The 24,942-nt window shown below is 37.7% G+C and overlaps 1 protein-coding gene across 5 annotated transcripts in view; it reads right to left on the bottom strand.

Annotated features, from left to right (window-relative positions):
- Window positions 1-24,942, bottom strand: part of FER (FER tyrosine kinase) — a 503,761-nt gene that overhangs the window by 275,505 nt on the left and 203,314 nt on the right. For all 5 annotated transcript variants that reach the window (XM_066273970.1, XM_066273969.1, XM_066273971.1 and 2 more), the window contains one exon: window positions 8,823-8,915. In XM_066273970.1, coding sequence (XP_066130067.1) covers window positions 8,823-8,915 — 93 coding nt within the window. The remainder of the gene's footprint in view (window positions 1-8,822; window positions 8,916-24,942) is intronic.

The raw sequence follows: 24,942 nt of genomic DNA, 5'->3' as shown, positions 1-24,942 counted from the left end.
AAATAAGAGTAGGAAGTGGGCCTTGAAAGAGACTTCCTTTGTCATGTTGCTTTTGCTTATAATTATTTTTATTTTCTGTGTAATGCCACAGGAGATGGTCTGCCTTAGTTCAGAGCTCCACCCTATTCCCGTAGAACTTCTGTATATGAGAAGTGACAATGGCAACCTCAAAGCTGAAATCTAAGTAAAAAATCTCTTTTATATAAAAATATAATTTTATTCTTTTTCAGTAAAATACCTACTAATGATCTTAGCTATATATAAAAGATCATTGCTTAAGTTAAATATTGATACATTTAGAAACATGTTCTACATATGTATTATAGCAATAAATTACAGCAAATAAATCCAAACAGTAAATGAAAATTTAATCTATGGTTGGGAAATATTTTCTTTGTCTAAATAAGACTAGGTCACATTTTCTTAAATGGGAAAACGTTTAAAAACCAAAAAATAAGTGACGTCATAGAAATGGCGCTGTGAGGAGCACGATCAAAAAATCTCCCCCAAATTTCAACAAGTTCATCAACCAGAGACATAAAAAAATCTATCCTTGGAGCATCCGGAAGTTCCAGACCCTGAAGGCAAAGGTAGGGTTGAGCAAAAAATTGATTAAATATATAATCAACCCTGAAGGAAATAAGTCAGGCGGAGAAACACTCTGCCTTCCTCACTAACCTGAGCAAAGGCTGCTTTCAGTTGGAAATGAGAGTCGGGAGGAGCTAAGGAGAGTGTGGAGGAAGCTAGGCTGTGGCATGGCTGTTCGTTCAAGCCGAGGAAAGAGTGTGCCTGCCACCCGCACACTGTGCCGCGAGTTGAGGGGCCCAACCTGCCGCCCAACCTCCCGAACACGCCGAGAGCAACCACCCACACCAGGAGCAGCAGCTGCCAGCGGCGCACAGGGAGTGCGCCAAAGCGAACTTCCTTGCACCCGAGCTTCTCTAGGCAGGCGAGGCACCTCACCCAGCCATTCATGCTAACAACCAAGCATTGGGGGAGGGGCGCGCAGGCAGCTTGCTGTCCTTTCTGGAGAAATTCGGTGGATCCAATTGCTGAAATTAGCTTAACTCACAGGCTGCTCACCTCCCAACTGACCTACGCAGCTCTAATTGACAAGATCTCTCTCAGTTCAGTGATCCAAGACAAGAGGCGTGATATTTTTTAGTGCCTCTTGCTAAATGGGTGGGGGCAACTTCTGATTGGCAGAGCTTTCATACTCAGATATACGCTAAAAAGTGGGACTTGGCAGTGTTAAGGCCTCCTGTACTGCAGGTAGCAACAAGGGCATCTTCTTCCCAACCTAAACAGGTTACAAAGTGTGGAAAGCCTGGGGAGAGTGGTCCCACAGAGTGCTAGGCGTGCTGAACAGGCCTGGAGGCTCATAGAAAGTCACCTTAAGAGCAGTTGGCTCCCAGCCCCGCCTGATTTCGCTGGCTGCTCTGTCAGAGCCTTACCCAGAGCCCTGCATTAAGTGGGGATAGAGTGGGGATTTTCCAGCTCTTTGAGCCTCTTACTCCCCAGGCAGAGGCAGCAGTAGCCTCATAGCTGGATCATCAGGCTGCTAATTCAGGAAGGAGAAACTAGGAGAGAGGCTCTGGGAAAACGGACTCTCTCATTGTTGGAGCCGGCAAATGCTAAAAAGCCTTGACTACCAACGAGACTGAAGCCAAATATATGACATTGCCGTCGTAGAGTCTCATCAACTGCAAATCCCTACCTAAGCATACCACAGGGGCAGAGCCTGGGGTACAGAGTCACTGACCAGGAAGAGGGAGAGGAAAGAAAAGGGAAGAAGAAGTTAACCTCTCAAATACAAGAAAAATCCACAGACTTTATAATTTGTTCCACTATTTTTTTATTTGTTTCTTTCATCTTCTTGCCTTTATTAGTATTATTTCTATTTCCTCCACCTTGGTCCTTTTATTCTCTGCCCATATTACTCTTTCCTTTTCTTGAACTACACTACCCATAAGAGTTTCATTTGATTTCCTTTCTTCTTCCTTACTCTCCATGAGGGTTACACTCCAAAACTCTTAACTCTCTCTCTCTCTTTTCGTTTGTTTTCTTTTTTCTTCCTTTCCATTTCCCCTTTTTCTTGTTTCTCCCTTTCTATTAGTTTCTTCTTTTCTCCTTTTAATTTTCCTCTCATTCAATCCTCAATCACGAACAAATTATTTAATTTGGGACTGAAGATTTTTTTGGGTTTTTTTGGTGGCATTTTGGGTGCTCTTTACTTTGTTTTTTAACTCATTAGCATTCCTCCCAACCCAGTATCTCCATTCTATTCAGTCTTTGCTCCACAAAATACAATAGTTTTTTTTCCCTTTTTCTTGTTTCCCTCTTATCCCTCTCATTATATCTCTTAGTCGACTATCACTTACAAGCAAATCATTTTATACTTGACCCAAATTTTTTCCTTTTTTGCATTTTCTGGGTCCCTACTTTCTTTTTGGCCCCTTGAACAGTTACCCCCAACTTAGGCTCTCCATTATAGGCAGATTTTGTTCCATTTAGCATAATATTTTCTAAGGAGGAGGGAAGAGGAGGGAAAGAGAAGAAAGAAAAGGGGAGGGAAATTATAAATTATTATTGGGGTTCTTTTCCAAATTTTTTTTACTTTTTATTTTTTATTAATTATCATTAGCCCTATCAACAAGACCACCCTCAGATGCCATTAAGAAAAGAAAATCAAATTTCATGGATACAAAAGATAGAGAAGTAACACAGATAGATGTGGAAAAATCTATGGAGAAAAAATTCAATATATTGGAAACCTTGGAGCTAAATGAAGAGAATTTAAAATATAAATCCTAAAAATACTCAGAGATATACAAGAAAACACAGAAAGGCAATTTAGGGAGCTCAAAAAACAACTCAATGATCACAAAGAATATATTACCAAGGAAATTGAAAATATAAAAACAAATTAAACAGAGATGAAAAACTCAGTTCATGAACTGAAAAACATGGTAACAAGCTTAGCTAATAGAACAGGCCAGATAGAAGGTAGGATTAGTGACACAGAAGACAAGCAACTTGAGGTACAACAGAGAGAAGAAGAGAGAGACTCAAAAATTTACAAAAAAATGAGAAAGCCCAACAGGAATTGTCAGACTCCATCAAAAAGAATAACATAAGAATAATAGGTATATAAGAGGGAGAAGAGAGAGAAAATGGAATGGAGAATATATTCAAACAAATAATAGACAAGAACTTCCCAAGCCTGTGGAAAGAACTAAAGCCTCAAATTCAAGAAGCAAACAGAACACCGAGTTCTCTTAACCACAACAAACCTACTCCAAGGCACATCATAATGAAAATGGCACAAAGCAATGACAAAGAAAAAATTCTCAAGGCAGCCAGGAAAAAGAAGAATACAACATATAAAGGAAGACCCATTAGATTATCATCAGATTTCTCAGCAGAAACTCTACAAGCTAGAAGAGAGTGGACCCCAATATTTAAAGCCCTGAAAGAGAGGAACTTTCAGCCAAGAATACTATACCCATCAAAGTTATCCTTCAAGTACGAAGGAGAAATAAAAATATTCACAAATATAGAAAAAATGAGGGAATTTATCATCAGAAAACCCCCACTCCAGGACATACTAAAGGGGGTTTTCCAACCAGATCCAAAGGACAAAACAAAACAAAACCACAAGTAAAAGCTCCACCAAAACACAATAAAACCAAATTTAAACTGTGACAACAAAAGCAAAAAAAAGGGGGGAGAGGACGGAGATTAACAGTAGCAAAGGACGATGAAGTGCAGAAACACTCACAAGATAGGGTATACAATGAATATGGTAGGTACCCTTTTCATTACTTAATGGTAACCACCCTTGAAAAAACTACCACAGAAGCACATGACTTAAAAAAGGTAGCAACAGAGGAAAGAAGTATGGAGTACAAACAAAAACGAATGATAGAAAAATAAAAGAGAAGAATCAAACAAGATACAAAACTAACAGAAAGAAATTTATAAAATGGCAATAGGAAATCCACAAGTGTCAATAATTACACTAAACGTATATGGATTAAACTCACCAATAATAAGACACAGAGTAGCAGAATGGATTAAAAAAGAAAATTCAACTGTATGCTGCCTACAAGAAACACATCTAAGCAACAAGGATAAAAACAAATTCAAAGTGAAAGGCTGGAAAACAATACTCTAAGCAAATAACATTCCAAAAAAAGCAGGTGTAGCAATATTCATATCTAATAATGCTGACTACAAGACAGCAAAAGTACTCAGAGACAAAAATGGTCATTTCATAATGATTAAGGTGACATTGAATCAAGAAGACATAACAATCCTTAATATATATGCACCAAACCAAAGAGCACCAAAATATATAAGACAGCTACTTACTGACCTAAAAACAAAAACTGACAAAAATACAATCATACTTGGAGACCTCAATACACCACTAATGGCTCTAGATAAGTCATCCAAACAGAGAATCAATAAAGATATATTTGCCTTAAACGAAACACTAGTTTCCTATATGATAGACATCTATAGGAAACTTCATCCCAAAGCGACAGAGTATACATTTTTTCTCTAATGTACATGGAACATTCTCAAGAATTGACCATATGTTGGGCCACAAGAATAACATCAGCAAATTCAGAAAAATTGAAATTGTACCAAGTATATTTTCTGATCATAAAGTCTTGAAACTAGAATTAAACTACAAAAAAAGAGGAAAAAAACCCCACAAAAATGTGGAAACTAAACAACATACTTTTAAAAAATGAATGGGTCAAAGAAGAAATAAGCGCAGAGATCAAAAGATATATACAGACAAATGAAAATGACAATACGACATATCAGAATCTCTGGGATGCAGTAAAATAGTAATAAGAAGGAAGTTCATATCACTTCAGGCCCACATGAACAAACAAGAGAGAGCCCAAGTGAACCACTTAACTTCACACCTTAAGGAACTAGAAAAAAAAGAACAAAGACAACCCAAAATCAGCCGAAGAAAGAAAATAATAAAAATCAGCAGAAATCAATGAAACAGAGAACAGAAAAACTATAGAAAAAATTAATAAAACAAGGAGCTGGTTCTTTGAAAAGATCAACAAAATTGACAAACCCTTGGCAAAACTCACCAAGGAAAAAAGAGAAAGTACTCATAAACAAAATCCAAAATGAAAAAAGAGATCACCACAGACATCATAGATATAAAAAGAATTATTGTAGAATACTATGAAAAACTATATGCCACCAAATTCAACAATCTAGAAGAAATGGATAAATTCCTAGAACAATACAACCTTCCTAGACTCAGTCATGAAGAAGCAGAAAGCCTAAACAGACCTATTAGCAGGGAAGAAATAGAAAAAACTATTAAAAACCTCCCCAAAAATAAAAGTCTAGGCCCAGACGGTTATACTAGTGAATTCTATCAAACATTCAAAGAAGACTTGGTACCTATTCTACTCAAAGTCTTCCAAAAAATTGAAGAAGAAGCAATAATTCCAAACACATTTTATGAGGCCAACATAACCCTCATACCGAAACCTGGCAAGGACGACACAAAAAAAGAAAACTACAGTCCAATATCTCTAATGAATATAGATGCTAAAATACTAAACAAAATACTGGAAATCGAATACAACAACATATTAAAAAAATAATACATCATGATCAAGTGGGATTCATCCCAGAATCTCAAGGATGGTTCAACATACGTAAAACGGTTAACGTAATACACCATATCAACAAAACAAAGAACAAAAAACACATGATCTTATCAATAGATGCAGAAAAGGCATTCAATAAAATAAAACACAATTTTATGTTTAAGACACTCAACAAAATGGGTATAGAAGGAAAATATCTCAACATGTTAAAGGCCATATATGATAAACCATCAGCCAACATCATATTAAATGGCATAAAACTAAGGACTTTCCCCCTTAAAACAGGAATAAGACAGGGTTGTCCACTCTCTCCATTCTTATTTAACGTAGTGTTAGAAGTTCTGGCCAGAGCAATCAGACAAGACAAAGAAATAAAAGGCATCCATATCGGAAAAGAAGAAGTAAAGGTATCACTTTTTGCAGATGATATGATCCTATACATCAAAAACCCCAAAGACTCCACAAAAAGATTACTAGAAACAATAAACCAATACAGTAAGGTCGCAGGATACAAAATTAACATACAAAAGTCCATAGCCTTTCTATATGCCAACAATGAAATATTAGAAAACGAACTCAAAAAAATAATCCCCTTCACGATTGCAACAAAAAAAAATAAAATACCTAGGAATAAACATAACAAAGAATGTAAAGGACCTATATAACAAAAACTACAAAGTATTGTTAAGGGAAATTGAAAAAGATACAATGAGATGGAAAAATATTCCTTGTTCTTGGATAGGAAGAATAAATATTATCAAAATGGCCAAATTACCCACAGCAATCTATAAATTTAATGCAATTCCCATCAAAATTCCTATGATGTTCTTTAAAGAAATGGAACAAAAAATCATCAGATTTATATGGAACTATAAAAAACCCGAATAGCCAAAGCAATCCTAAGGAAAAGGAATGAAGCTGGGGGCATTACAATACCTGACTTCGAACTATATTATAGGGCCACGACAATGAAAACAGCATGGTACTGGCAGAAAAATAGACACTCAGACCAATGGAACAAAATAGAAAGTCCAGAAATAAAACCACATATATATGTTCAAGTACTTTTTGATAAAGGGGCCAACACACAATGGAGAATAGAAAGCCTCTTCAACAAATGGTGCTGGGAAAACTGGAAAGCCACATGCAAAAGAATGAAACTCGACTACAGCTTGTCCCCTTGTACGAAAATTAAATCAAAATGGATCAAAGACCTAAATATAAGACCTGAAACAATTAAGTACATAGAAGAAGACATAGGCACTAAACTCATGGACCTGGGTTTTAAAGAGCATTTTATGAATTTGACTCCAAAGGCAAGAGAAGTGAAGGCAAAGAAAAATAAATGGGACTACATCACACTAAAAAGTTTTTGCTCAGCAAGAGAAACTGACAACAAAATAAACAGACAGCCAATTAAATGGGAAGTGATATTTTCAAACAACAGCTCAGATAAGGGCCTAATATCCAAAATATACAAAGAACTCATAAAACTCAACAACAAACAAACAAAAAATCCAATAAAAAAATGGGAAGAGGACATGAACAGACACTTCTCCCAGGAAGAAATGCAAATGGCCAACAGATATATGAAAAGATGCTCATCTTCATTAGTTATTAGAGAAATGCAAATCAAAACTACAATGAGATACCACCTCATACCTGTTAGATTAGCTATTATCAACAAGACAGGTAATAGCAAATGTTGGAGAGGCTGTGGAGAAAAAGGAACCCTCATTCACTGTTGGTGGGAATGTAAAGTAGTACAACCATTATGGAAGAAAGTATGGTGGTTCCTCAAAAAACTGCAAATAGAACTACCTTATGACTCAGCAATCCCTCTACTGGGTATATATCCCAAAAACTCAGAAACATTGATACGTAAAGACACATGTAGCCCCATGTTCATTGCAGCATTATTTACAGTGGCCAAGACATGGAAAGAACCAAAAAGCCCCTCAATAGAAGACTGGATAAAGAAGATGTGGCACATATACACTATGGAATACTACTCAGCCATAAGAAATGATGACATCGGATCATTTACAACAAAATGGTGGGATCTTGATAACATTATACGGAGTGAAATTAGTAAATCAGAAAAAACCAAGAAGTACATGATTCCATATATTGGTAGGACATAGAAATGAGACTAAGAGACATGGACAAGAGTGTGGTGGTTACCGGGAGTGGGTGAGAGGGGGGGGGCGGGGGAGAGAAGGAGGAAAGGGGAAGGGGGAGGGGGAGGGGCACAAAGAAAACTAGATAGAGGGTAACTGAGGACAATCTGACTTTGGGTGATGGGTATGCAACATAATTGAATGACAAGATAACCTGAACATGTTTTCTTTGAATATATGTACCCTGATTTATTGATATCACCCCATTAACATTAATAAAAATTTATCTATTAAAAAAAAACCCAAAAGTAATATTAAGACATTATACAGAAACTTTGAGAGATGAGAAAGCATATAATTAATTATTTATACTGAATACTGTTGTGCTGACCAGCATTCCTTAAGATATCATTGTAAAGCTGCACTGTCAAGAGGCATGGCTAGAATAAAAAGTCTGATAATTAAGTTTCACAGGTAATGAAATAAAAAAAAATGTTTTAGACTTTTCCTATATAAAGAGGATAAGGCTGTTTTTTTATGTTGCCCAGTATAGCCACTATTACTAAAAAAATCTAGTATTCTATGCATCATTAATAATATGCCAAACCCAAGTTTTAAACAGATTTCAATTTTATAATTTAATATTCTAAAAATTATACACACACATATAAAATGATACATTAAAATACATAAACAATAATCTGTATTATAAAGATATGCTTCCCCGGAAAAGAGATTTGTTCATACTAGTCTTCTAATGAAGACTACCAAAGTTCATAAATTGTTGCCTGCAATATTTATTTGTAGTATAGGAGGTCTGTAATACAAGTTTCTTTCTTTCTTTCCTACATCAACATTACATAGGGATTTAACATAGGGTTTTACTAGAGACATAAATGCACAGACTCATATATAAAAAAAGTTAAAATATGTACTTGCTTCCCTATTGTAAGGACAAATTTACATATGATATTCATTGGTATATCAGAAAGAGCTACGCAATAACTATTTTCATTAGCACATAGAGTTCAAGAATCCTACTTACTGTTGAAGAGCCCAATGCAGCTTTTGGAGACCTAATTATTCCAGCAATTGAATGACGAATAGACTCAAATTTGGATAGCCTCTCCTTCCTTTCCTGGAGAGATTAAGAAAGAAGCTGTCAGCAGTAGTACCGTATTTCCCCATGTGTAAGACGCTCCCATGTATAAGACGCATCTTAATTTTGGGGCATGAAATTTGTGGAAAAAATGTATTAAAGTTATTGAGCTCAGGTTTTATTCATCATAAAATTCATAGAATTCCTCGTCACTGTCAAAATGCCCATCCATTAGCTTGTTGTCATCTGTGTCTGATGATGAATCACTGTCTTCAACAATGAACACAAAACAAGCGTGAAAAAGCGGGATCCAAGTAAAAAAAAAATCTATAACCACTGTATAAGACGCACCCAGCTTCTAGATCCCAAATTATCTTTTTAAATGTGTGTCTAATACATAGGGAAATATGGTAAATACTCAGTATACATACACAGTGATAGTAGGTATTAAGGTATTTATCCCCTGCTCCTTTATATCCATCATGTCTTCCAACTAAATAAAATATAAACTTCCTAACATTAAAGATGAATAACCAAGTGCACATGAACTCTATAGTGTTTTACTTCCCTGTTCTCTTAATAAATGTCTTGACTAGGGAAAAACAAAAAGAAATAAAATTTATATGATGAGCAAATATGAAATACAAAGGAAATTTGTGACAAACCAAATATTACCATGGGGGGGGGGAAGCTAAAAAGAATGAGGTTCATGAAGAAGATTTCAGCTAGTACAGTAGTTGTGAGAAATTTTCAAGAAAAAAAAACAATCAGGAAAAAAGAGGAGAATTAGAGCACATTTTTTAGACAGTGAATTCCAGTTAAGTAGGTATCCCAAAGATCCATGTGATGATGATGATAATGATGATAATGATGATGATGATGATGATGACGATGACGATGATGACGATGACAGAGGAGAGAGTGAAACAAGAGGATGTGTGGCAGAACTACCACTAAGAAAAGTCAATCCTGGCCCTGGCCGGTTGGCTTGGTGGTAGAGTGTCGGCCTGGCGTGCAGAAGTCCCGGGTTCGATTCCCAGCCAGGGCACACAGGAGAAGCACCCATCTGCTTCTCCGCCCCTCCCCCTCTCCTTCCTCTCTGTCTCTCTCTTCCCCTCCTGCAGCCGAGGCTCCATTGGAGCAAAGATGGCCTGGGCGCTGGGGATGGCTCTGTGGCCTCTGCCCCAGGCGATAGAGTGGCTCTGGTCACGACACAGTGACGCCCCGGATGGGCAGAACATCGCCCCCTGGTGGGCAGAGCGTCACCCCGTGGTGGGCGTGCCGGGTGGATCTCAGTCGGGCGCATGCGGGAGTCTGTCTGACTGGCTCTCCCCGTTTCCAGCTTCAGAAAAATACAAAAAAAAAAAAAAAAAAAAAAGAAAAGAAAAGAAAAGAAAAGTCAATCCAGAGTGATATTTGCCATAGGATGTGAAAAATACACATACTACAGTTAAAGGAAGCTTTTCCTTAAGATTTCAAATCTTTAGATCATTTTTACAAATGCAAGTGAATGAGGTAGCTAAAAAGGTAGAAGAGAGAGAACAAAAAAAACACAATAGGAGGTAAGAAAAAGAACTTTGAAGCTCCTATAAGGTTTGTAATGAAGCACTGGTTAATTTCCCAATAATAACTACATTTCAACTGCTAATCACCAATACTGTATTTCCATGTCTTCTATCAGTAGTGATTCTCAATTTTACTTGTCAGTGTAAAATAACTAAAGCATACTACAAATAACATTTTCTTGTTTCCAATGTCTCCAATACCTAGTATATATCTATAGATAATAAATTTAGACATTTTTGGCCATATGCTTGCTATGTAATAGGCTCAAACTCAAATCTGAAATTCAACTTTTGTTTCTCCATTTTCTTACTTTTACTTTATTCACTTTTGATTCTAATATAGTACTAATAGTTCTTATTATTCTACAAACATACATATAATTTAAAATAATCTTATGATAATCTAACAGAACAGATCATCTCAATATCTTTTTCATCATCAGCAGCACTTATGTAACTTGATGATTGTTGGTCAAAGAAGTTTGTAAAATATGATTTTTATGTTTGCTCACTTATAGTTTGCACTGGGGGCTGGGCAGTGCCAGGTATATGTGGTCGGTGAAATTGCAAATTACCTTCCTGCTTGGGAAGGGCCATTGTTTTGCTAATATTTGCTGGAGGAGGGGTCTTTGTGGGCCCCTGAAGTTTTGCAAAGAGAGAAGAAGGAGAAGAGTGCTGAGAAAGAAGCCATGTTGGCAGGGACAGAGAAGGTGTGCAGATGGGAAACCAGAGCTGAGGGCCTTTGGAGCTCTGCTGAGACTGGTGGGGCCTTCATTCTAGGAGAAACCAGAGAAGATTCTCCTGGTTGTGGAACCAGAAAATGTGTCAGTGGCTTGGGGAGTCCTGAATGAAAGGGAAGTGTTTTCCCTGCCTGTTAGCTCGTTGGCCGGTACAAAACTTTAATAAAAGAATAGCCCACCAGCCCTTCTTTTGGAGAAGTGCCCCAGCAGGTCTTTCTCCTCTAATAAAGCCTGCACACCTGGAAAAAAAAAAGGCCCATCATTTTTTGGCTTGACTGTTTCTTTACCATCTGCTGAATCCAATGGGAACCTGCATGTGAACGGCCATGATGGTGGTGACCACTGGCCATACACTGATGATACTACGTAAATCACTATACCTCCATTTGAACATCTATAAAATAGAAATAATATAAACCTTCCTCAGAGTGTACCATATTTCCCATGTATAAGATGCTCCCATGTATAAGACGCACTTTAATTTTGAGGCCCATTTTGAAAAAATATATATTACATAAAGATATTGAACTCAAGTTTTATTCATCATAAAATTCATACAACTCCTCATCACTGTCAAAACGTCCATCCATTAGCTTGTTCTCATCTGTGTCTGATGACGAATCACTGTCTTCATATATTACCTTGTCCTCAGTTCCCTCTATGGCATTTGAAATGCCACACTTCTTAAAGGACTTGACAATGATTTCAATCTTTATATTATCCCAGGATCTTTTCACCCAGGTACAAACTTCTCCTACAGTTGGTTTCTTCATTCTTCCTGCTGGTGTCAAATTGTCCCTAGAAGACTTCATTCATTGGTTTCATTTGTCTCTCGTGACCACTTTGAAGGATTGGTTAATGCTGACATCAAGTGGTTGGAGCTGGGATGTCAAGCCTCCAGGTATGACTGCAAGTTTTGTTTTTTGCTGTGCAGCAATCTTCTTTGTGTTTTTTGTTATTTGTGCCCTGAAATTATCAAGCACCGATAGAGCAGATTTGCATAAGAGCCTACCTGGTCTCCTTCTCCAAACTTTCTCTAAATGGATCTTCATCCCATTCTGATTCATCCAACCCCTTGTCATGAACATGGACAATCACTCCCTGAGGAATGTCTTCTTTTGGCATGTTTTGCATTTGAAAAACAGCATAGGAGGCAGCTTGGTTCCATCTGCAGAACAAGCTAGAACAGTTCTATAATGACTCTTTTCATGTCCACTTGTCTTCACAGTTACAGTTTTCACCCCCTTCTTATCAACAGTTCTGTTACTGACATCAAACTGAAGGGAGACTTCATATTAGCAATCTCAAACTGATGTGTCCTGCGATACTGAATGACAAAACGATGAAATTCAAGGACCTACTGCTCATAGCTTTCAGGCATCTTTTGGGCAAGTCTGGTGCGTGTACACATGCTTAGTCCATTCTTTTTCAAGAACTGAAGCACCAATTGTGTCCTCCTTCAAAACCAGTTAACTTCTTTTTCATCAGCAATTCTTCTTGCCTCATGCTGAACCATCTTTGTGGACACAGGAATTCCAACTGCCCTTTGCTCTTCAATCCATATCTTCAATTCCTTCTCTAAATCAGGCCATATTGCTGACTTGCCTCTCACAGCCTTCTTCTGCTGTGATGTTTTCAGTAGGGTTTCTTCTTCCTATAGCCAGTCTCCGATTGATTTCTCAGTTGGAGGAAGACGAAACTTATGTTCAGCAGCACAATTTCCATTCACTTTTGCAAACTGGATCACTTTTAACTTGAATTCACCACTGCACGAATTTTCTGCGCCATGTCTGGGCTGAATGTGGCAAAATGTAACCAACTGTAATATACTGGTTACAAGTGCGAAACAATGAGTGCAAGACAACAAGCACAAAAAGGCAAGAAATGCAAGTTAAAAAAAAACTACAACCACTGTATAAGACGCACCCAGTTTTGAGACCCCCAAATATTTCAGGAGAGGGTGCGTCTTATACATGGGGAAATGCGGTGCTTACAAGTCAATTACTATAAGTGATAAAAAATTAACATGTTAAAAGCATGTAAATATTTAATAAAGTTTAGTTTTAAAAAGTAAATCTTTACTGTAGTCATAATGGTCACCACCTTAAGAATGTGAACATGCACTTTATATATAGGCTTAGTCCTATCTGCAGCTTCAGTTTTACGTTTTAATAAAAAATCATTGTACCTGAGCCACAAGAAACGCTGGAGGAAAGACAGCCTTGAAGTGCTAAAGGAATAGAGTGACCTTTCTTTAAAGCCCATTTATCCTCGATTTGGGTGTTTGGTTTTTTTTAAAGCTATTTCTGGTGCTTGAGAAGTCTTCTAAAATAAAAACACTGGGGAAGGTAAAAGCTGATCAAAAGTACAGCCAGGCTGTGGAGAAGGGCAGAGTGGGAAGCTAGACATACACCGCAGCTGCTTTGTCATCAGAGCTACATGGAAATAAATGATTGTGTAAAGCACACATACTGCAAAGTACTATGGTAGCTCTTGCTTTTCTACCCCCCCCAGCGTAATTTACACTTCTTCTTAGCCCTTTCAGGCAGTGGTCCCCAACCTTTTTTGGGCCACAGACCGGTTTAATGTCAGAAAATATCTTCACGGACCGGTCTTTAGGGTGGGACGGATAAATATATCACGTGACCAAGACAAGCGTCAAGAGTGAATCTTAGACAAATGTAACAGAGGGAATCTGGTAATTTTTTAAAAATAAAACATCACGTGCGGAGGACCCAGGTTCGATTCCCGGCCAGGGCACACAGGAGAAGCACCCATTTGCTTCTCCACCCCTCCGCCGCGCTTTCCCTCTCTGTCTCTCTCTTCCCCTCCCGCAGCCAAGGCTCCATTGGAGCAAAGATGGCCCGGGCGCTGGGGATGGCTCTGTGGCCTCTGCCCCAGGCGCTAGAGTGGCTCTGGTCGCAATATGGCGATGCCCAGGATGGGCAGAGCATCGCCCCCTGGTGGGCAGAGCGTCGCCCCTCGTGGGCGTGCCGGGTGGATCCCGGTCAGGCGCATGCGGGAGTCTGTCTGACTGTCTCTCCCTGTTTCCAGCTTCAGAAAAATGAAAAAACAAACAAACAAACAAAAAAAAACATCATTCAGACTTCAATATAAATAAAATGGAAATAATTTAAATTATTTATTCTTTCTCTGTGGACCGGTACCAAATGGCCCACGGACCACTACCGGTCCGGGGATTGGGGACCACTGCTTTAGGGAATGCTGCCCCCGACACTGTGTGGTCATGGAGGTGGCAGTGGTGTTAGCAGTAGAAAGGACACTGCTGTTGATCTTGCTGCTGCTACACTGACAGGAAGATGAAACAAAAGTACTAACCTCACCTGCTTGGCAGTGAAAGCCTCCCAAGAAAGCAGCAGGCCTCTCCTCTGAGTCAATGCTCTTAAAACAATAGCCAGAGTATGGCCTGAAAGTATGAATACCATAAGAAACGAACTGAAAACCACGTGGGAGGTTATGCACATTAGTAGAATATTCAAGGGAGAATTTTAAGTATTCAAAGGCATTTTATTTTTATGACTTAATAATTCACTGAGATGGTAAAAATAACTTCCCTCAAGCTACATCTTGGGCATCAAATCCTAAGAGGGTAAAAAAGAGCCATTTCCCACAAAATCCTTTGATAATATCAAAACAAGAAATTTTTTTGCCTGATCAGATAGTGGCGCAGTGGGTACAGCGTCAGACTGGGATGCAGAGGGCCCAGGTTCGAGACCCCGAGGTCGCTGGCTTGAGAATGGACTCATCCAGCTTGAGCACGAACTCACCAGCTTTAGTGTGGGGTCGCTGGCTTGAGCATGGAACATAGACATGACCCCATGGTCATTGGCTTAAGCAAGGGGTCACTTGCTCTGCTGTAGCCCCTGCCCACACAGCATCAAGGCACATATGAGAAAACAATCTATGAACTAAGGTGCCAAAAGGAATAATTGATGCTTCTCATCTCTCTCCCTTTCTGCCTGTCTATCCCTGTGTGTCCTTCTCTCTGTTCTTTCTCTGTCTCTATCACAAAAAAAAGGAAACATTTTCTTAAGAATGTAGTACAGCCCTGACCATATGGCTCAGTGGTAGAGCGTTAGCCTGGTGTGCAGGAGTCCCGGGTTTGATTCCCGGCCAGGGCACACAGGAGAAGCACCCATCTGCTTCTCCACCCCTCCCCCTCTCCTTCCTCTCTGTCTCTCTCATCCCCTCCCACAGCCAAGGCTCCATTGGAGCAAAGTTAGCCCAGGTGCTGAGGATGGCTCTATGGCCTCTGCCTCAGGTGCTAGAATGCCTCTGGTTGCAACAGAGCAACCCCTCAGATGGGTAGAACATCGCCCCCTGGTGGGCATGCTGGGTGGATCCTGGTAAGGCGCATGCGGGAGTCTGTCTGACTGCCTCCCCGTTTCCAACTTCAGAAAAATACAAAAAAAAAAAAAAAAAAGAATGTACTACAAGGTAAGTCTAGTATAGGTCCAGGTATGGGGTAAAGAAGACTTCAAAAATCGCTTCCTTGGTATTAAGTTATGAAGTATAATATACTGTGTTCAAAGAAACACATTTAGTGAAAGTACCCTTTCATTTAAAAGTTCTCTTCAAATTGACTGGTCTAAAAAATGTATTATCAGAAACAACGTCAACCTTAAGTTTTATACAGCGATGATCAAATGCAAATAGAGTTTATAAAACATTTTAACCAGTATCAGGTCACTTAATGCCCATATTTCTACACATAAGATATGAAACTCATTTGCCAAAGCTCCAGTCTCTATAGCTTTACATAGCTGCTTTAAATTACGATCTTCCTAATAACACATCATGCTATGCTAAATTCACTGACAGGCTGATTTTTTGTATCAATGAATTAAATGGCTACTTGAAAAAACATTAAGTTAATATTTAAAAGCTTCCTTTCAGTTACCATGGATACAGTGCCTAATTCTGCCTGCCAGCACTGGTATAATATACTCATTTCACCCTCCTCAAATATTGACAAGGTAAAGAACTTTCTCTAGATAAAGGAGACAGAGATTAGTTATGACAAAAGTACAGCCCCTTAGAGTGGACATAGATTGGGGCCAGTGAAGCGGAAAGAAGACGCAATGTTATAAAATAACACTTTACGTTATGAAATAATATTCTGATGCTATGCCCAGAAAAATGCTATTAAGTACAGCTATAAGTGTATCTTGAAAGAAAAGTTCTAGATTCAATGTGTTTCATAGTTCATTTAAGAATAAATTTCATTATTTCAAAATTAAATGAAGTATGGTCTCTCAACATCTATCTATCTATCATCTACTTATCATCTATTAAACTATTCATAATGATTAAAAGTTTGCCTAGTAACAATTTTAAAAAGCTCTAAAAAAATAGCTAAATTACTTAAAGTAAAACCATACCTATCAAGTTTTAAAATTGCTATTCACTATAATTCTCAAATTGCAGGTAACTAGCCTATCAGGTTACCTCCATCCCCTGACCAGTAAAGCACAGGCAAAAATATAAAAGGCAAAAATTGAGGTTTTGCTAATTGGGATGATTTTGAAAAATGAACAGTTCTTCCAAATGACAGCATATCTAGATGCTGTAGAAAGTTGCACATTAACAACTTTAACCAAAAACACATAATAGTTCTTGAAGCATGACTCTTATAGGAGGCAGTCAAGTAGATAGAATAAAGTTGTGATATCAGATGGGATAAAAGATATAAATCTGGGCAAATTACTTGACTACTCTGGCTCTCAATTTCCACATAAGTAAACACGAGGACGCTAGACTAGATTAAATCTTCATCTTAAAAATTCTGTAACCTCTGTCTAACTCTCCAGTCAATTGTATCACATTGCTCATTGAAAAAACTCACACAGATTTCCATAGTAGAAAAGAGAACTCTCATGCACTTCTGGTGGGATTGCAAATTGCTGCAGCCACTGTGGAAAACATTATAGAGGTTCCTCAAAAAATTAAAAATAGAATTACCATATTACCCAGCAATTCCAATTATGAGTATTTACTCAAAAAAAATAAAATTTGAGGCCCTGGCCAGTTGGCTCAGTGGTAGAGTGTCGGCCTGGCATGTAGGAGTCACAGGTTCGATTTCCGGCCAGGGCACACAGGAGAAGCGCCCATCTGCTTCTCCACCCCTCCCCCTCTCCTTCCTCTCTGTTTCTCTCTTCCCCTCCTGCAGCCAAGGCTCCATTAGAGCAAAAGTTTCCCCAGGCGCTGAGGATGGCTCTGTGGCCTCTGCCTCAGGCACTAGAATGGCTCTGATTGTGGCAGAGTGATGCCCTAGATGGGCAGAGCATCGCCCTCTGATGGGCATGCCGGGTGGATCCCGGTCGGGCACATGTGGGAGTCTGTCTGCCTGCCTCCCTATTTCCAACTTCAGAAAAATACCAAAATTAAAATAAAATAAAATAAAATTTGAAAATATATATGCATCCATATGTTCATTGCAACACTGTTTACAGTAGCCAAGGTATGGAGGCAACCTAAGTGACCATCAGCAGATGAACAGATAAAGAAAATATGGTATATATCTACAATCCGATATTACTCAGCAATGAAAAAGAATAAAATCTTACCATTTGCAACAATACAGATGAACCTAGAAAGTATTATATTAAGTGAAATAAGTCAAAGAACAGCAAGTACCTATAACATATGATTTCACTTATGTGTAGAATCTAAGAAACAAAATAAATGAACAAAAACAGAAACAGACTCATAGATACAGGGAAAAGAGTGTTGCCAGATGGGAGGGGGTTTAGGGGGGCTGGGTAAAAGAGGTGAAGGGATTAAGAAGTACAAATTGGTAGTTACAAAATAGTCACAGGGTTGTACAGCACAACACGGGAAATATAGCCAATAATATTATAATAATTACGTATGGTACCAGCTGGTTACTAGACTTACAGAGGGGAGCACTTCACAAACTGTATGACTATCTAACCACTCTGCTGTACACCTGAAACTAATATAAAATAATACTGAGTGTCAACTGTAACTGGAAAAGAAGAGAAAGCAGGAGGAGGTGGTAGAGGAGGAGGAGGAGGAGGATTCCATAGGAACAGGCTGGCCAGCACTGCTGCTTCCCTTAGGCATTTAGTCTCATTCCACCTGGGGTGCCCTCAGAACTTCACCCCCAATGGGTTGAATACAACCTGCCACTGGAACACTCTTTTGTTAATAATGGGTCATTAAAACAACCAAATACTTTTTTTCACAGACTTCTGTAAATAAACCCAATCTAATAACATTCTTGGAAGGAACAATGAAAGTAATTATTTGGCCCTGTAGGAACAGCTAGATATTTCTTCAAATCAGGAGGCAATAAGAATCAAGAAAACGATAACAATATTCACGCTCAAACTCCAGGCTGAGTGCCAAATATCTTTGGGACTACTTATGCAAAGCAGCCATGAAATTTGAAGGGATTTTATACCTACAGGGAAATTATAACCCCAGAGAAAATTGTCTCTGAAAAAAATTCCATGCTGCTGATGACTCCATAATGTAAATGAAATACTGCAAATACTGATATGTCCTTCATAAAATGATTGTATGTATAAACAAATAACTTAGTCTTTTGGAGATGTTGATTTGCTTGGGAGAATGAAGGATACACAGTTTCTATTCCCATCAGGATATAAAATTTAAGTATTAAAACAGTTTCTAAATGATTTATTTTAGCAATTGGGTTCTGACTAAGATAAATCATTTTAGAAGTATTCACTGCCTACTGCCTACTAACCTAGTGTGTCATGCTGTCTTTTTCCTTGATGCTTGCATATCAGGAATACTTATTACAAGGAAGATAGCCCCTTGCTAAGTCAAGCATTTTCATATTCTGAAATAATGAAACTGCAAACCAAATGTGCAAAAGAAACATTTGAATGATTATTAAAATTTTGTCTTAAAAGAACAATGCTAAAGAAATTTAAAATATAACAATACAATTTGGTGAAACGTAGGTTGTAAAACGTCTTGTCATTCTGCTTGCTTTCTGAACTCTCTATCTCTTACATAAGATGACATCTCTAGGGAAACAAAACCCAGATACGATGTGATGACAGAAGCCTTCCTGTTCAATATCTAAACTTCCATTGTTCTATTGTGCTTTTCTCAAAACTATGAGCAAAATGACTAAAGATATTCTTTTTATAAGTTATCCAGGAGTGCAAGATACACACCTATTCCCTTATAAGGACTTCACTGACCCCAAATTTAAGTGTTCTATAAAAACTGCATTTAAGTTTAAGTTTTTTGAAAAATTATACTAATGTGAGTTAAATTATCAAGACTTATCTACAGGGAGATTCTACTTTTAGAAACAGCAAAGGGACATACTAACAAGACAGTAAATCTTTAATTCGTTATCCCTCTTTGGTTAAAGTTTTAATTCAACATGTTTTAGTTTCTTCTCCCTAGATTGTCCAAATTTCTAATATAAATTCAATATGACTAAGGTCTTTTTCTGACTTAAGAAAAGTCATATTGCCTGACCTGTGGTGGTGCAGTGGATAAAGCATTGACCTGGAATGCTGAGGTCGCCCGTTCAAAACCCTGGACTTGCCTGGTCAAGGCATATGTGGAAGTTGATGCTTCCTGCTCCTCTCCCTATCTCTCTCTCCCCCCTCTCTAAAATGAATAAATAAAATCTTAAAAAAAAAAAAGAAAATTCATATTTACTTTTCTGACTTAAAAACATCAGTCCATAAGGCTTCAATTAAAACTAGTACATGATGATATCTTATAACACTGATGTAAATGAATAACTTTTTAAAACTGTTATTATTTAAAAATTATGTTATTAAATATATAAAATTTTAATGACTCTTATGTACAGGTTGAGAAATTAGCTCTAAATTCTTCTACTGAAATACATATTTAAATGTCTACTGAGAAAGTTCAGAGCTATTTTATAAAGTAATAATTTCTGTATCAGACCACAGGGTCTTCACAATTTCAAGTATACAGATATCTATCCTACTTCTACCTACTCAGGTTTATGTGTAAAAATTATTCTTCTGAAGCCCTTTTATTTGAATAATAAAAAGACCAGAATACTGTAAAAGATTTTAAAGAATAATCAAAACATATAAATTAGATACTGACTGGCATGTTATAAATTATTTTTATTATTTTAAAACCTTTACACAAAAAAATGAATGAGTTAAAATAATAAGAAAAACTGTATCAGCTAAAGAATACTTAGCAAAGCAAATTAATCTGCAAAGGCACTCAAGCACACTGAATCTGACTGGTAAAAATTCTTAAAAAACTAAGAACAAATCTGCCACAATCAAATCTTCTGAAAATAATTTTACATTACAAAATTTACCCTTAAATCTCCTTAATTTTAACAAAAAGCAATGCTACTTAGATAAAATTTGATAATAAAACATTATTTTTAAATGCATGTTAAAAGAGGAAAAATAGAAGCCATGTAGATTTAGTATTAATCATTTGACCTTAGTACTAATCAGGACACCGAAGAGAGTAGAGAAATTGCTTTCTTAACCATTTTTGCCTTTATATAAACAATGCTTACATACAGCAGGTCAGAAAATATGTTTTGAAAAAGAAACCATATTACCTAAAATGTCTCCTTAATGTCTTTGATATGAAGCAATATAAAAATAATAAAACGTAAATTACTAGCAATATTATATTGGTTGGCATATGTTTTCCGTAAAGTGCCAGGGAGAAAATATTTTAGGCTCATGGTCTCTGCCACTACTCCTCAACTCTGCCAGCATTATATCACTAAAGCAGCCATAAACAATATGCCAGCAAATAAACATGGTTACGTTCCAATGAAACTTTATTTATGGACACTAAAATTTGAATATCATGTAATTTTTACATGTCAAAAAACATTGTATTTCTTTTTATATTTTTCAATTACTTAAAAAATACAAGCTATTCTTAGCTATAGACCACAATAAAAGAGCCAACAGGCTAGATTTGGCCCATTGGCAATAATTTTCCAACCCCTGTAATATAGGACTTAAATTATAGAAACTATACCACAGAGGCTATATAAGCAATTGTTAAGAGAACAGATTCTGGCGTTGGACCAAGGGGGTTCAAGTCCTGGCTCTACCACTTCTAATCTATATAACAGGGGTCCCCAAACTTTTTACACAGGGGGCCAGTTCACTGTCCCTCAGATCGTTGGAGGGCCAGACTATAAATAAAAACTATGAACAAATCCCTATGCACACTGCATATATCTTATTTTAAAGTAAAAAACCAAAACGGGAACAAATACAATATTTAAAATAAAGAACAAGTAAATTTAAATCAACAAACTGACCAGCATTTCAATGGGAACTATGCTCCTCTCACTGACCACCAATGAAAGAGGTGCCCCTTCCGGAAGTGCAGTGGAGGCCGGATAAATGGCCTCAGGGGGCCGCATGCGCCTCGTGGGCCGTAGTTTGGGGACCCCTGCAGTATATGACTTTGGACAAGTTGCCTAATTCTTTATACCAATTTCCTTGCTTATAAATTGGGAATAATAATAGTACTGCATATTGAAAATAATGATAGTTCTGCATAATAGGAGTGTTGGGAGGATTAAACATGATGCAGACTTCGCAAAGCTCCCAGCACCCAGTAACTAGTAAATCCTCTCTAAATGTGCTGCTGCTACCATAATCAAAATAAAAAGTTCTATCTCATTATACATTATAATATACAAAGACATTCTACTTCCAAATTTATACAGGCAAAATTAGAGAAAAATATGTTTTAAAAAACAGTCATAACATTTCAGAACTGGGATATAATGTACAAATAGTGTTTTACCTAAAGCTCAGTGATGTTTAAACACTCTGAGTTAAAGTCAAAACTGGGACTAGAATTAAGTGTCTCCACATATATGCTAAGCCCAGAAAGTCCTCTATTAATTATATCTTTGTAGTAATTAAGTAGATATTCCTTTATGAGGGGTTTGGGAAAATCGTACATATGAAGTATGAGGTCAGGAGCTGTCAAAAGCTATTCCAGGCAGGCAAAATAGCAGAGTGATTTAGAAGCAAAAATTTAGAATAAAGCTGAATTTAAATTTCAGCTGTTTAACCACTTGACCTTGGGCAAATTTACATAATATTCCTAGGACTCATAGAATAGATACTAAAAAATATTTGAATTGAAGGCCAAAAGAACTAGCTTCTCTCAAAGTTAAGGGTTTCATCCACAATCAATACTTCAACTTTTCAAAAACTCCTTGATAAACATAAGACATATACAAGCTGTAATGGGTTGGGCATGCCCCCCCCAAAAGATATGCCCACCCAGAACCTGTAAATGTGACCTTACTTGTAAAAGGGGTTTTAGGTGATATGATTAAATTGAGAATCTCAAAATGAGATTATCTTGAATTATCTTTGTAATGTCAACATCCAAGGATAAGCATCCTTATGAGAAGACTTAAAAAGAAGAGGAAAAAAAAAAAAAACACATAGGAGAAGCAATATGAAAGAGACAGAAATGGGTGCGATGTATCTACAAGTCAAGGAATGCCAAGAATTGCCAGTAGCCACCAGAAGCTAGGAGGGAGAATGAGACGATTCCTGCTCAGAATTTCCAGAAGGGACCAATTCTGCAGATACGTTGATTTTTGGACTTCTGGTCTCCAGAAGAACTGTGAAAGAATAAATTTAAGTTGCTTTTAAGCCAACAAGTTTGTGGTTAAAGGATTCCTAGGAAACTAATTACCTTGTAATCATCAGCTACTGTAAAGATCAAAACAAAATGAATCAAAAAATAAAAATTTATTTGCAAGACTGACCAAATATTGCATTATTCTTTGCTTTTTTTTTAAACAGAGACAAAGAGAGATGGAGAGAAGGACAGATAGGGACAGACAGACAAGAACAGAGAGAGATGAGAAGCATCAATCATCAGTTTTCCGTTGAGGCACTTTAGTTGCTCATTGATTGCTTTCTCATATGTGCCTTGACAGGGGGTCTACAGCAGATCGAGTGACCCCCAGCTCAAGCCAGCGACCTGGGGTCCAAGCTGGTAGGCTTTGCCCAAACCAGATGAGTCTGTGCTCAAGCCGGCGACCTAGGGGTCTAAACCTGGGTCCCGCACATCCCAGTCCGATGCTCTATCCACTGCGCCACTACCCAGCCAGGCAATTCTTTTAAATTCTGTAGAGTAATATTAAAATGTGCATATATGCCCTTTCTTTATCTTACATTTCCCACTCCAGTTTTTAGAACCTTATCTCTAGCTAAAACAACACCTTGCCCCCAAATCCACTGTCACAGTACAGTGGCAGTCCCAAAGGCAGTTTTTCTCAGCAGGATCCCTGATAATTCCGAGAACTATACAGCCGTATTCACAGCTACGCAGTAGCAAGGTCAAAGAACTTTCTCCCTCTGGCTTTTCATCCACCTACAGTGCAGCAGCTGGAGCACTGGCTAACTTTATTGTTTGCTTTGCTAACATCTATTATCACACTAATTAGCACATGTGGTTTGAAGTTTCTTTTCATATTTTGGAGTTCAATATTATTTCTAAATAATAAGGTGTCAACAGAGAAAGAAGTAATTTCAAAGGCAACCAACTCCCAAGACAAAAATAAGTTGCCCAAAGTAAGTTTATACAGACAGGGCATGTATTAAAATCACTATTATAAATTACTAGGCCTTAGTCTTTATTCTATGACTTTCTTTTTCATAGAGATGTCTTATAATAAAACTGTTTATATAGAAGTAGTGGTTGAAGGAACCATCTAAGCTAGAAATTTTCTACTTCAACCTTCTCACTTCACAATAGATGAGAAATGAAGGTCAGAGGAGGCAAAATAACTTACCCCAAGACACATACACGATGACAAAACAAACTCCTTCCTTAGTCTACTTTCAACTATAACATATCGTCTAGATCAATGGTTTTCAACATTTTTACACTTGGGGACTAGTGACCTCGTAAATCATGGTTTTCAAACATTTTTACACTTGGGGACCTGTGACTTCGCCAGCCAGAAACAGAAACATACAACAAATAAAGTTTTATCTTGCACATAACAGTGCAACCTAGTATAAACTGGTGCTTAATTTCTGAACTCCACTGTAGGATGCATTTAATACTATATAAGTTTGTCCAAATGCTTTTTGTTTATTGTGCATGATTCGTATATGCTCTGCATGGAGCAAAAGGTTGTTCGAATGAGCCTACAAATTCCAAAGATATCTAAGACAACCTCAATAGTATGTTCATCGGTCATACAGGTTGATAAGTGGCAAACACCTTGAACATAACCAAATTCAACTAAAATCACTGGGTCTATAATCTTCATACAACATCAGGGTGGTTAACTCTTATGGACCAGGAAATTTCTGGCAGACTGGCACCAGTCTGTAGACCTGTGGTTGAAAAACACTGGCCTAGATTACATATGAAAAATCAGCCATATGCTCAGCATTAGTCACTCAGTCAAAAATTAAAGGAGAGCCTAACCCGGTGGCGCAGTGGATAGAGTGTCAAACTGGGATGTGGAGGACCCAGGTTCGAGACCCCGAGGTCGCCAGCTTGAGCGCGGGCTCATCTGGTTTGAGCAGGACTCATCTGGTTTGAGCAAGTCTCACCAGCTTGAGACCAAGGTCACTGGCTTGAGCAAGGGGTCACTCGGTCTGCTGTAGCCTCCCCACCTCCCCTCAAGGCACATATGAGAAAGCAATCAATGAACAACTAAGAAACCACAACGAAGAATGGGTGTTTCTCATCTCTCTCCCTTCC

Source organism: Saccopteryx bilineata, chromosome 4 (assembly GCF_036850765.1).
Source record: "Saccopteryx bilineata isolate mSacBil1 chromosome 4, mSacBil1_pri_phased_curated, whole genome shotgun sequence".
NCBI lineage: Eukaryota > Metazoa > Chordata > Mammalia > Chiroptera > Emballonuridae > Saccopteryx > Saccopteryx bilineata.
The sequence above is the reverse complement of the archived record's forward strand: the minus strand, read 5'-3'. Positions and strand labels throughout refer to the sequence as shown.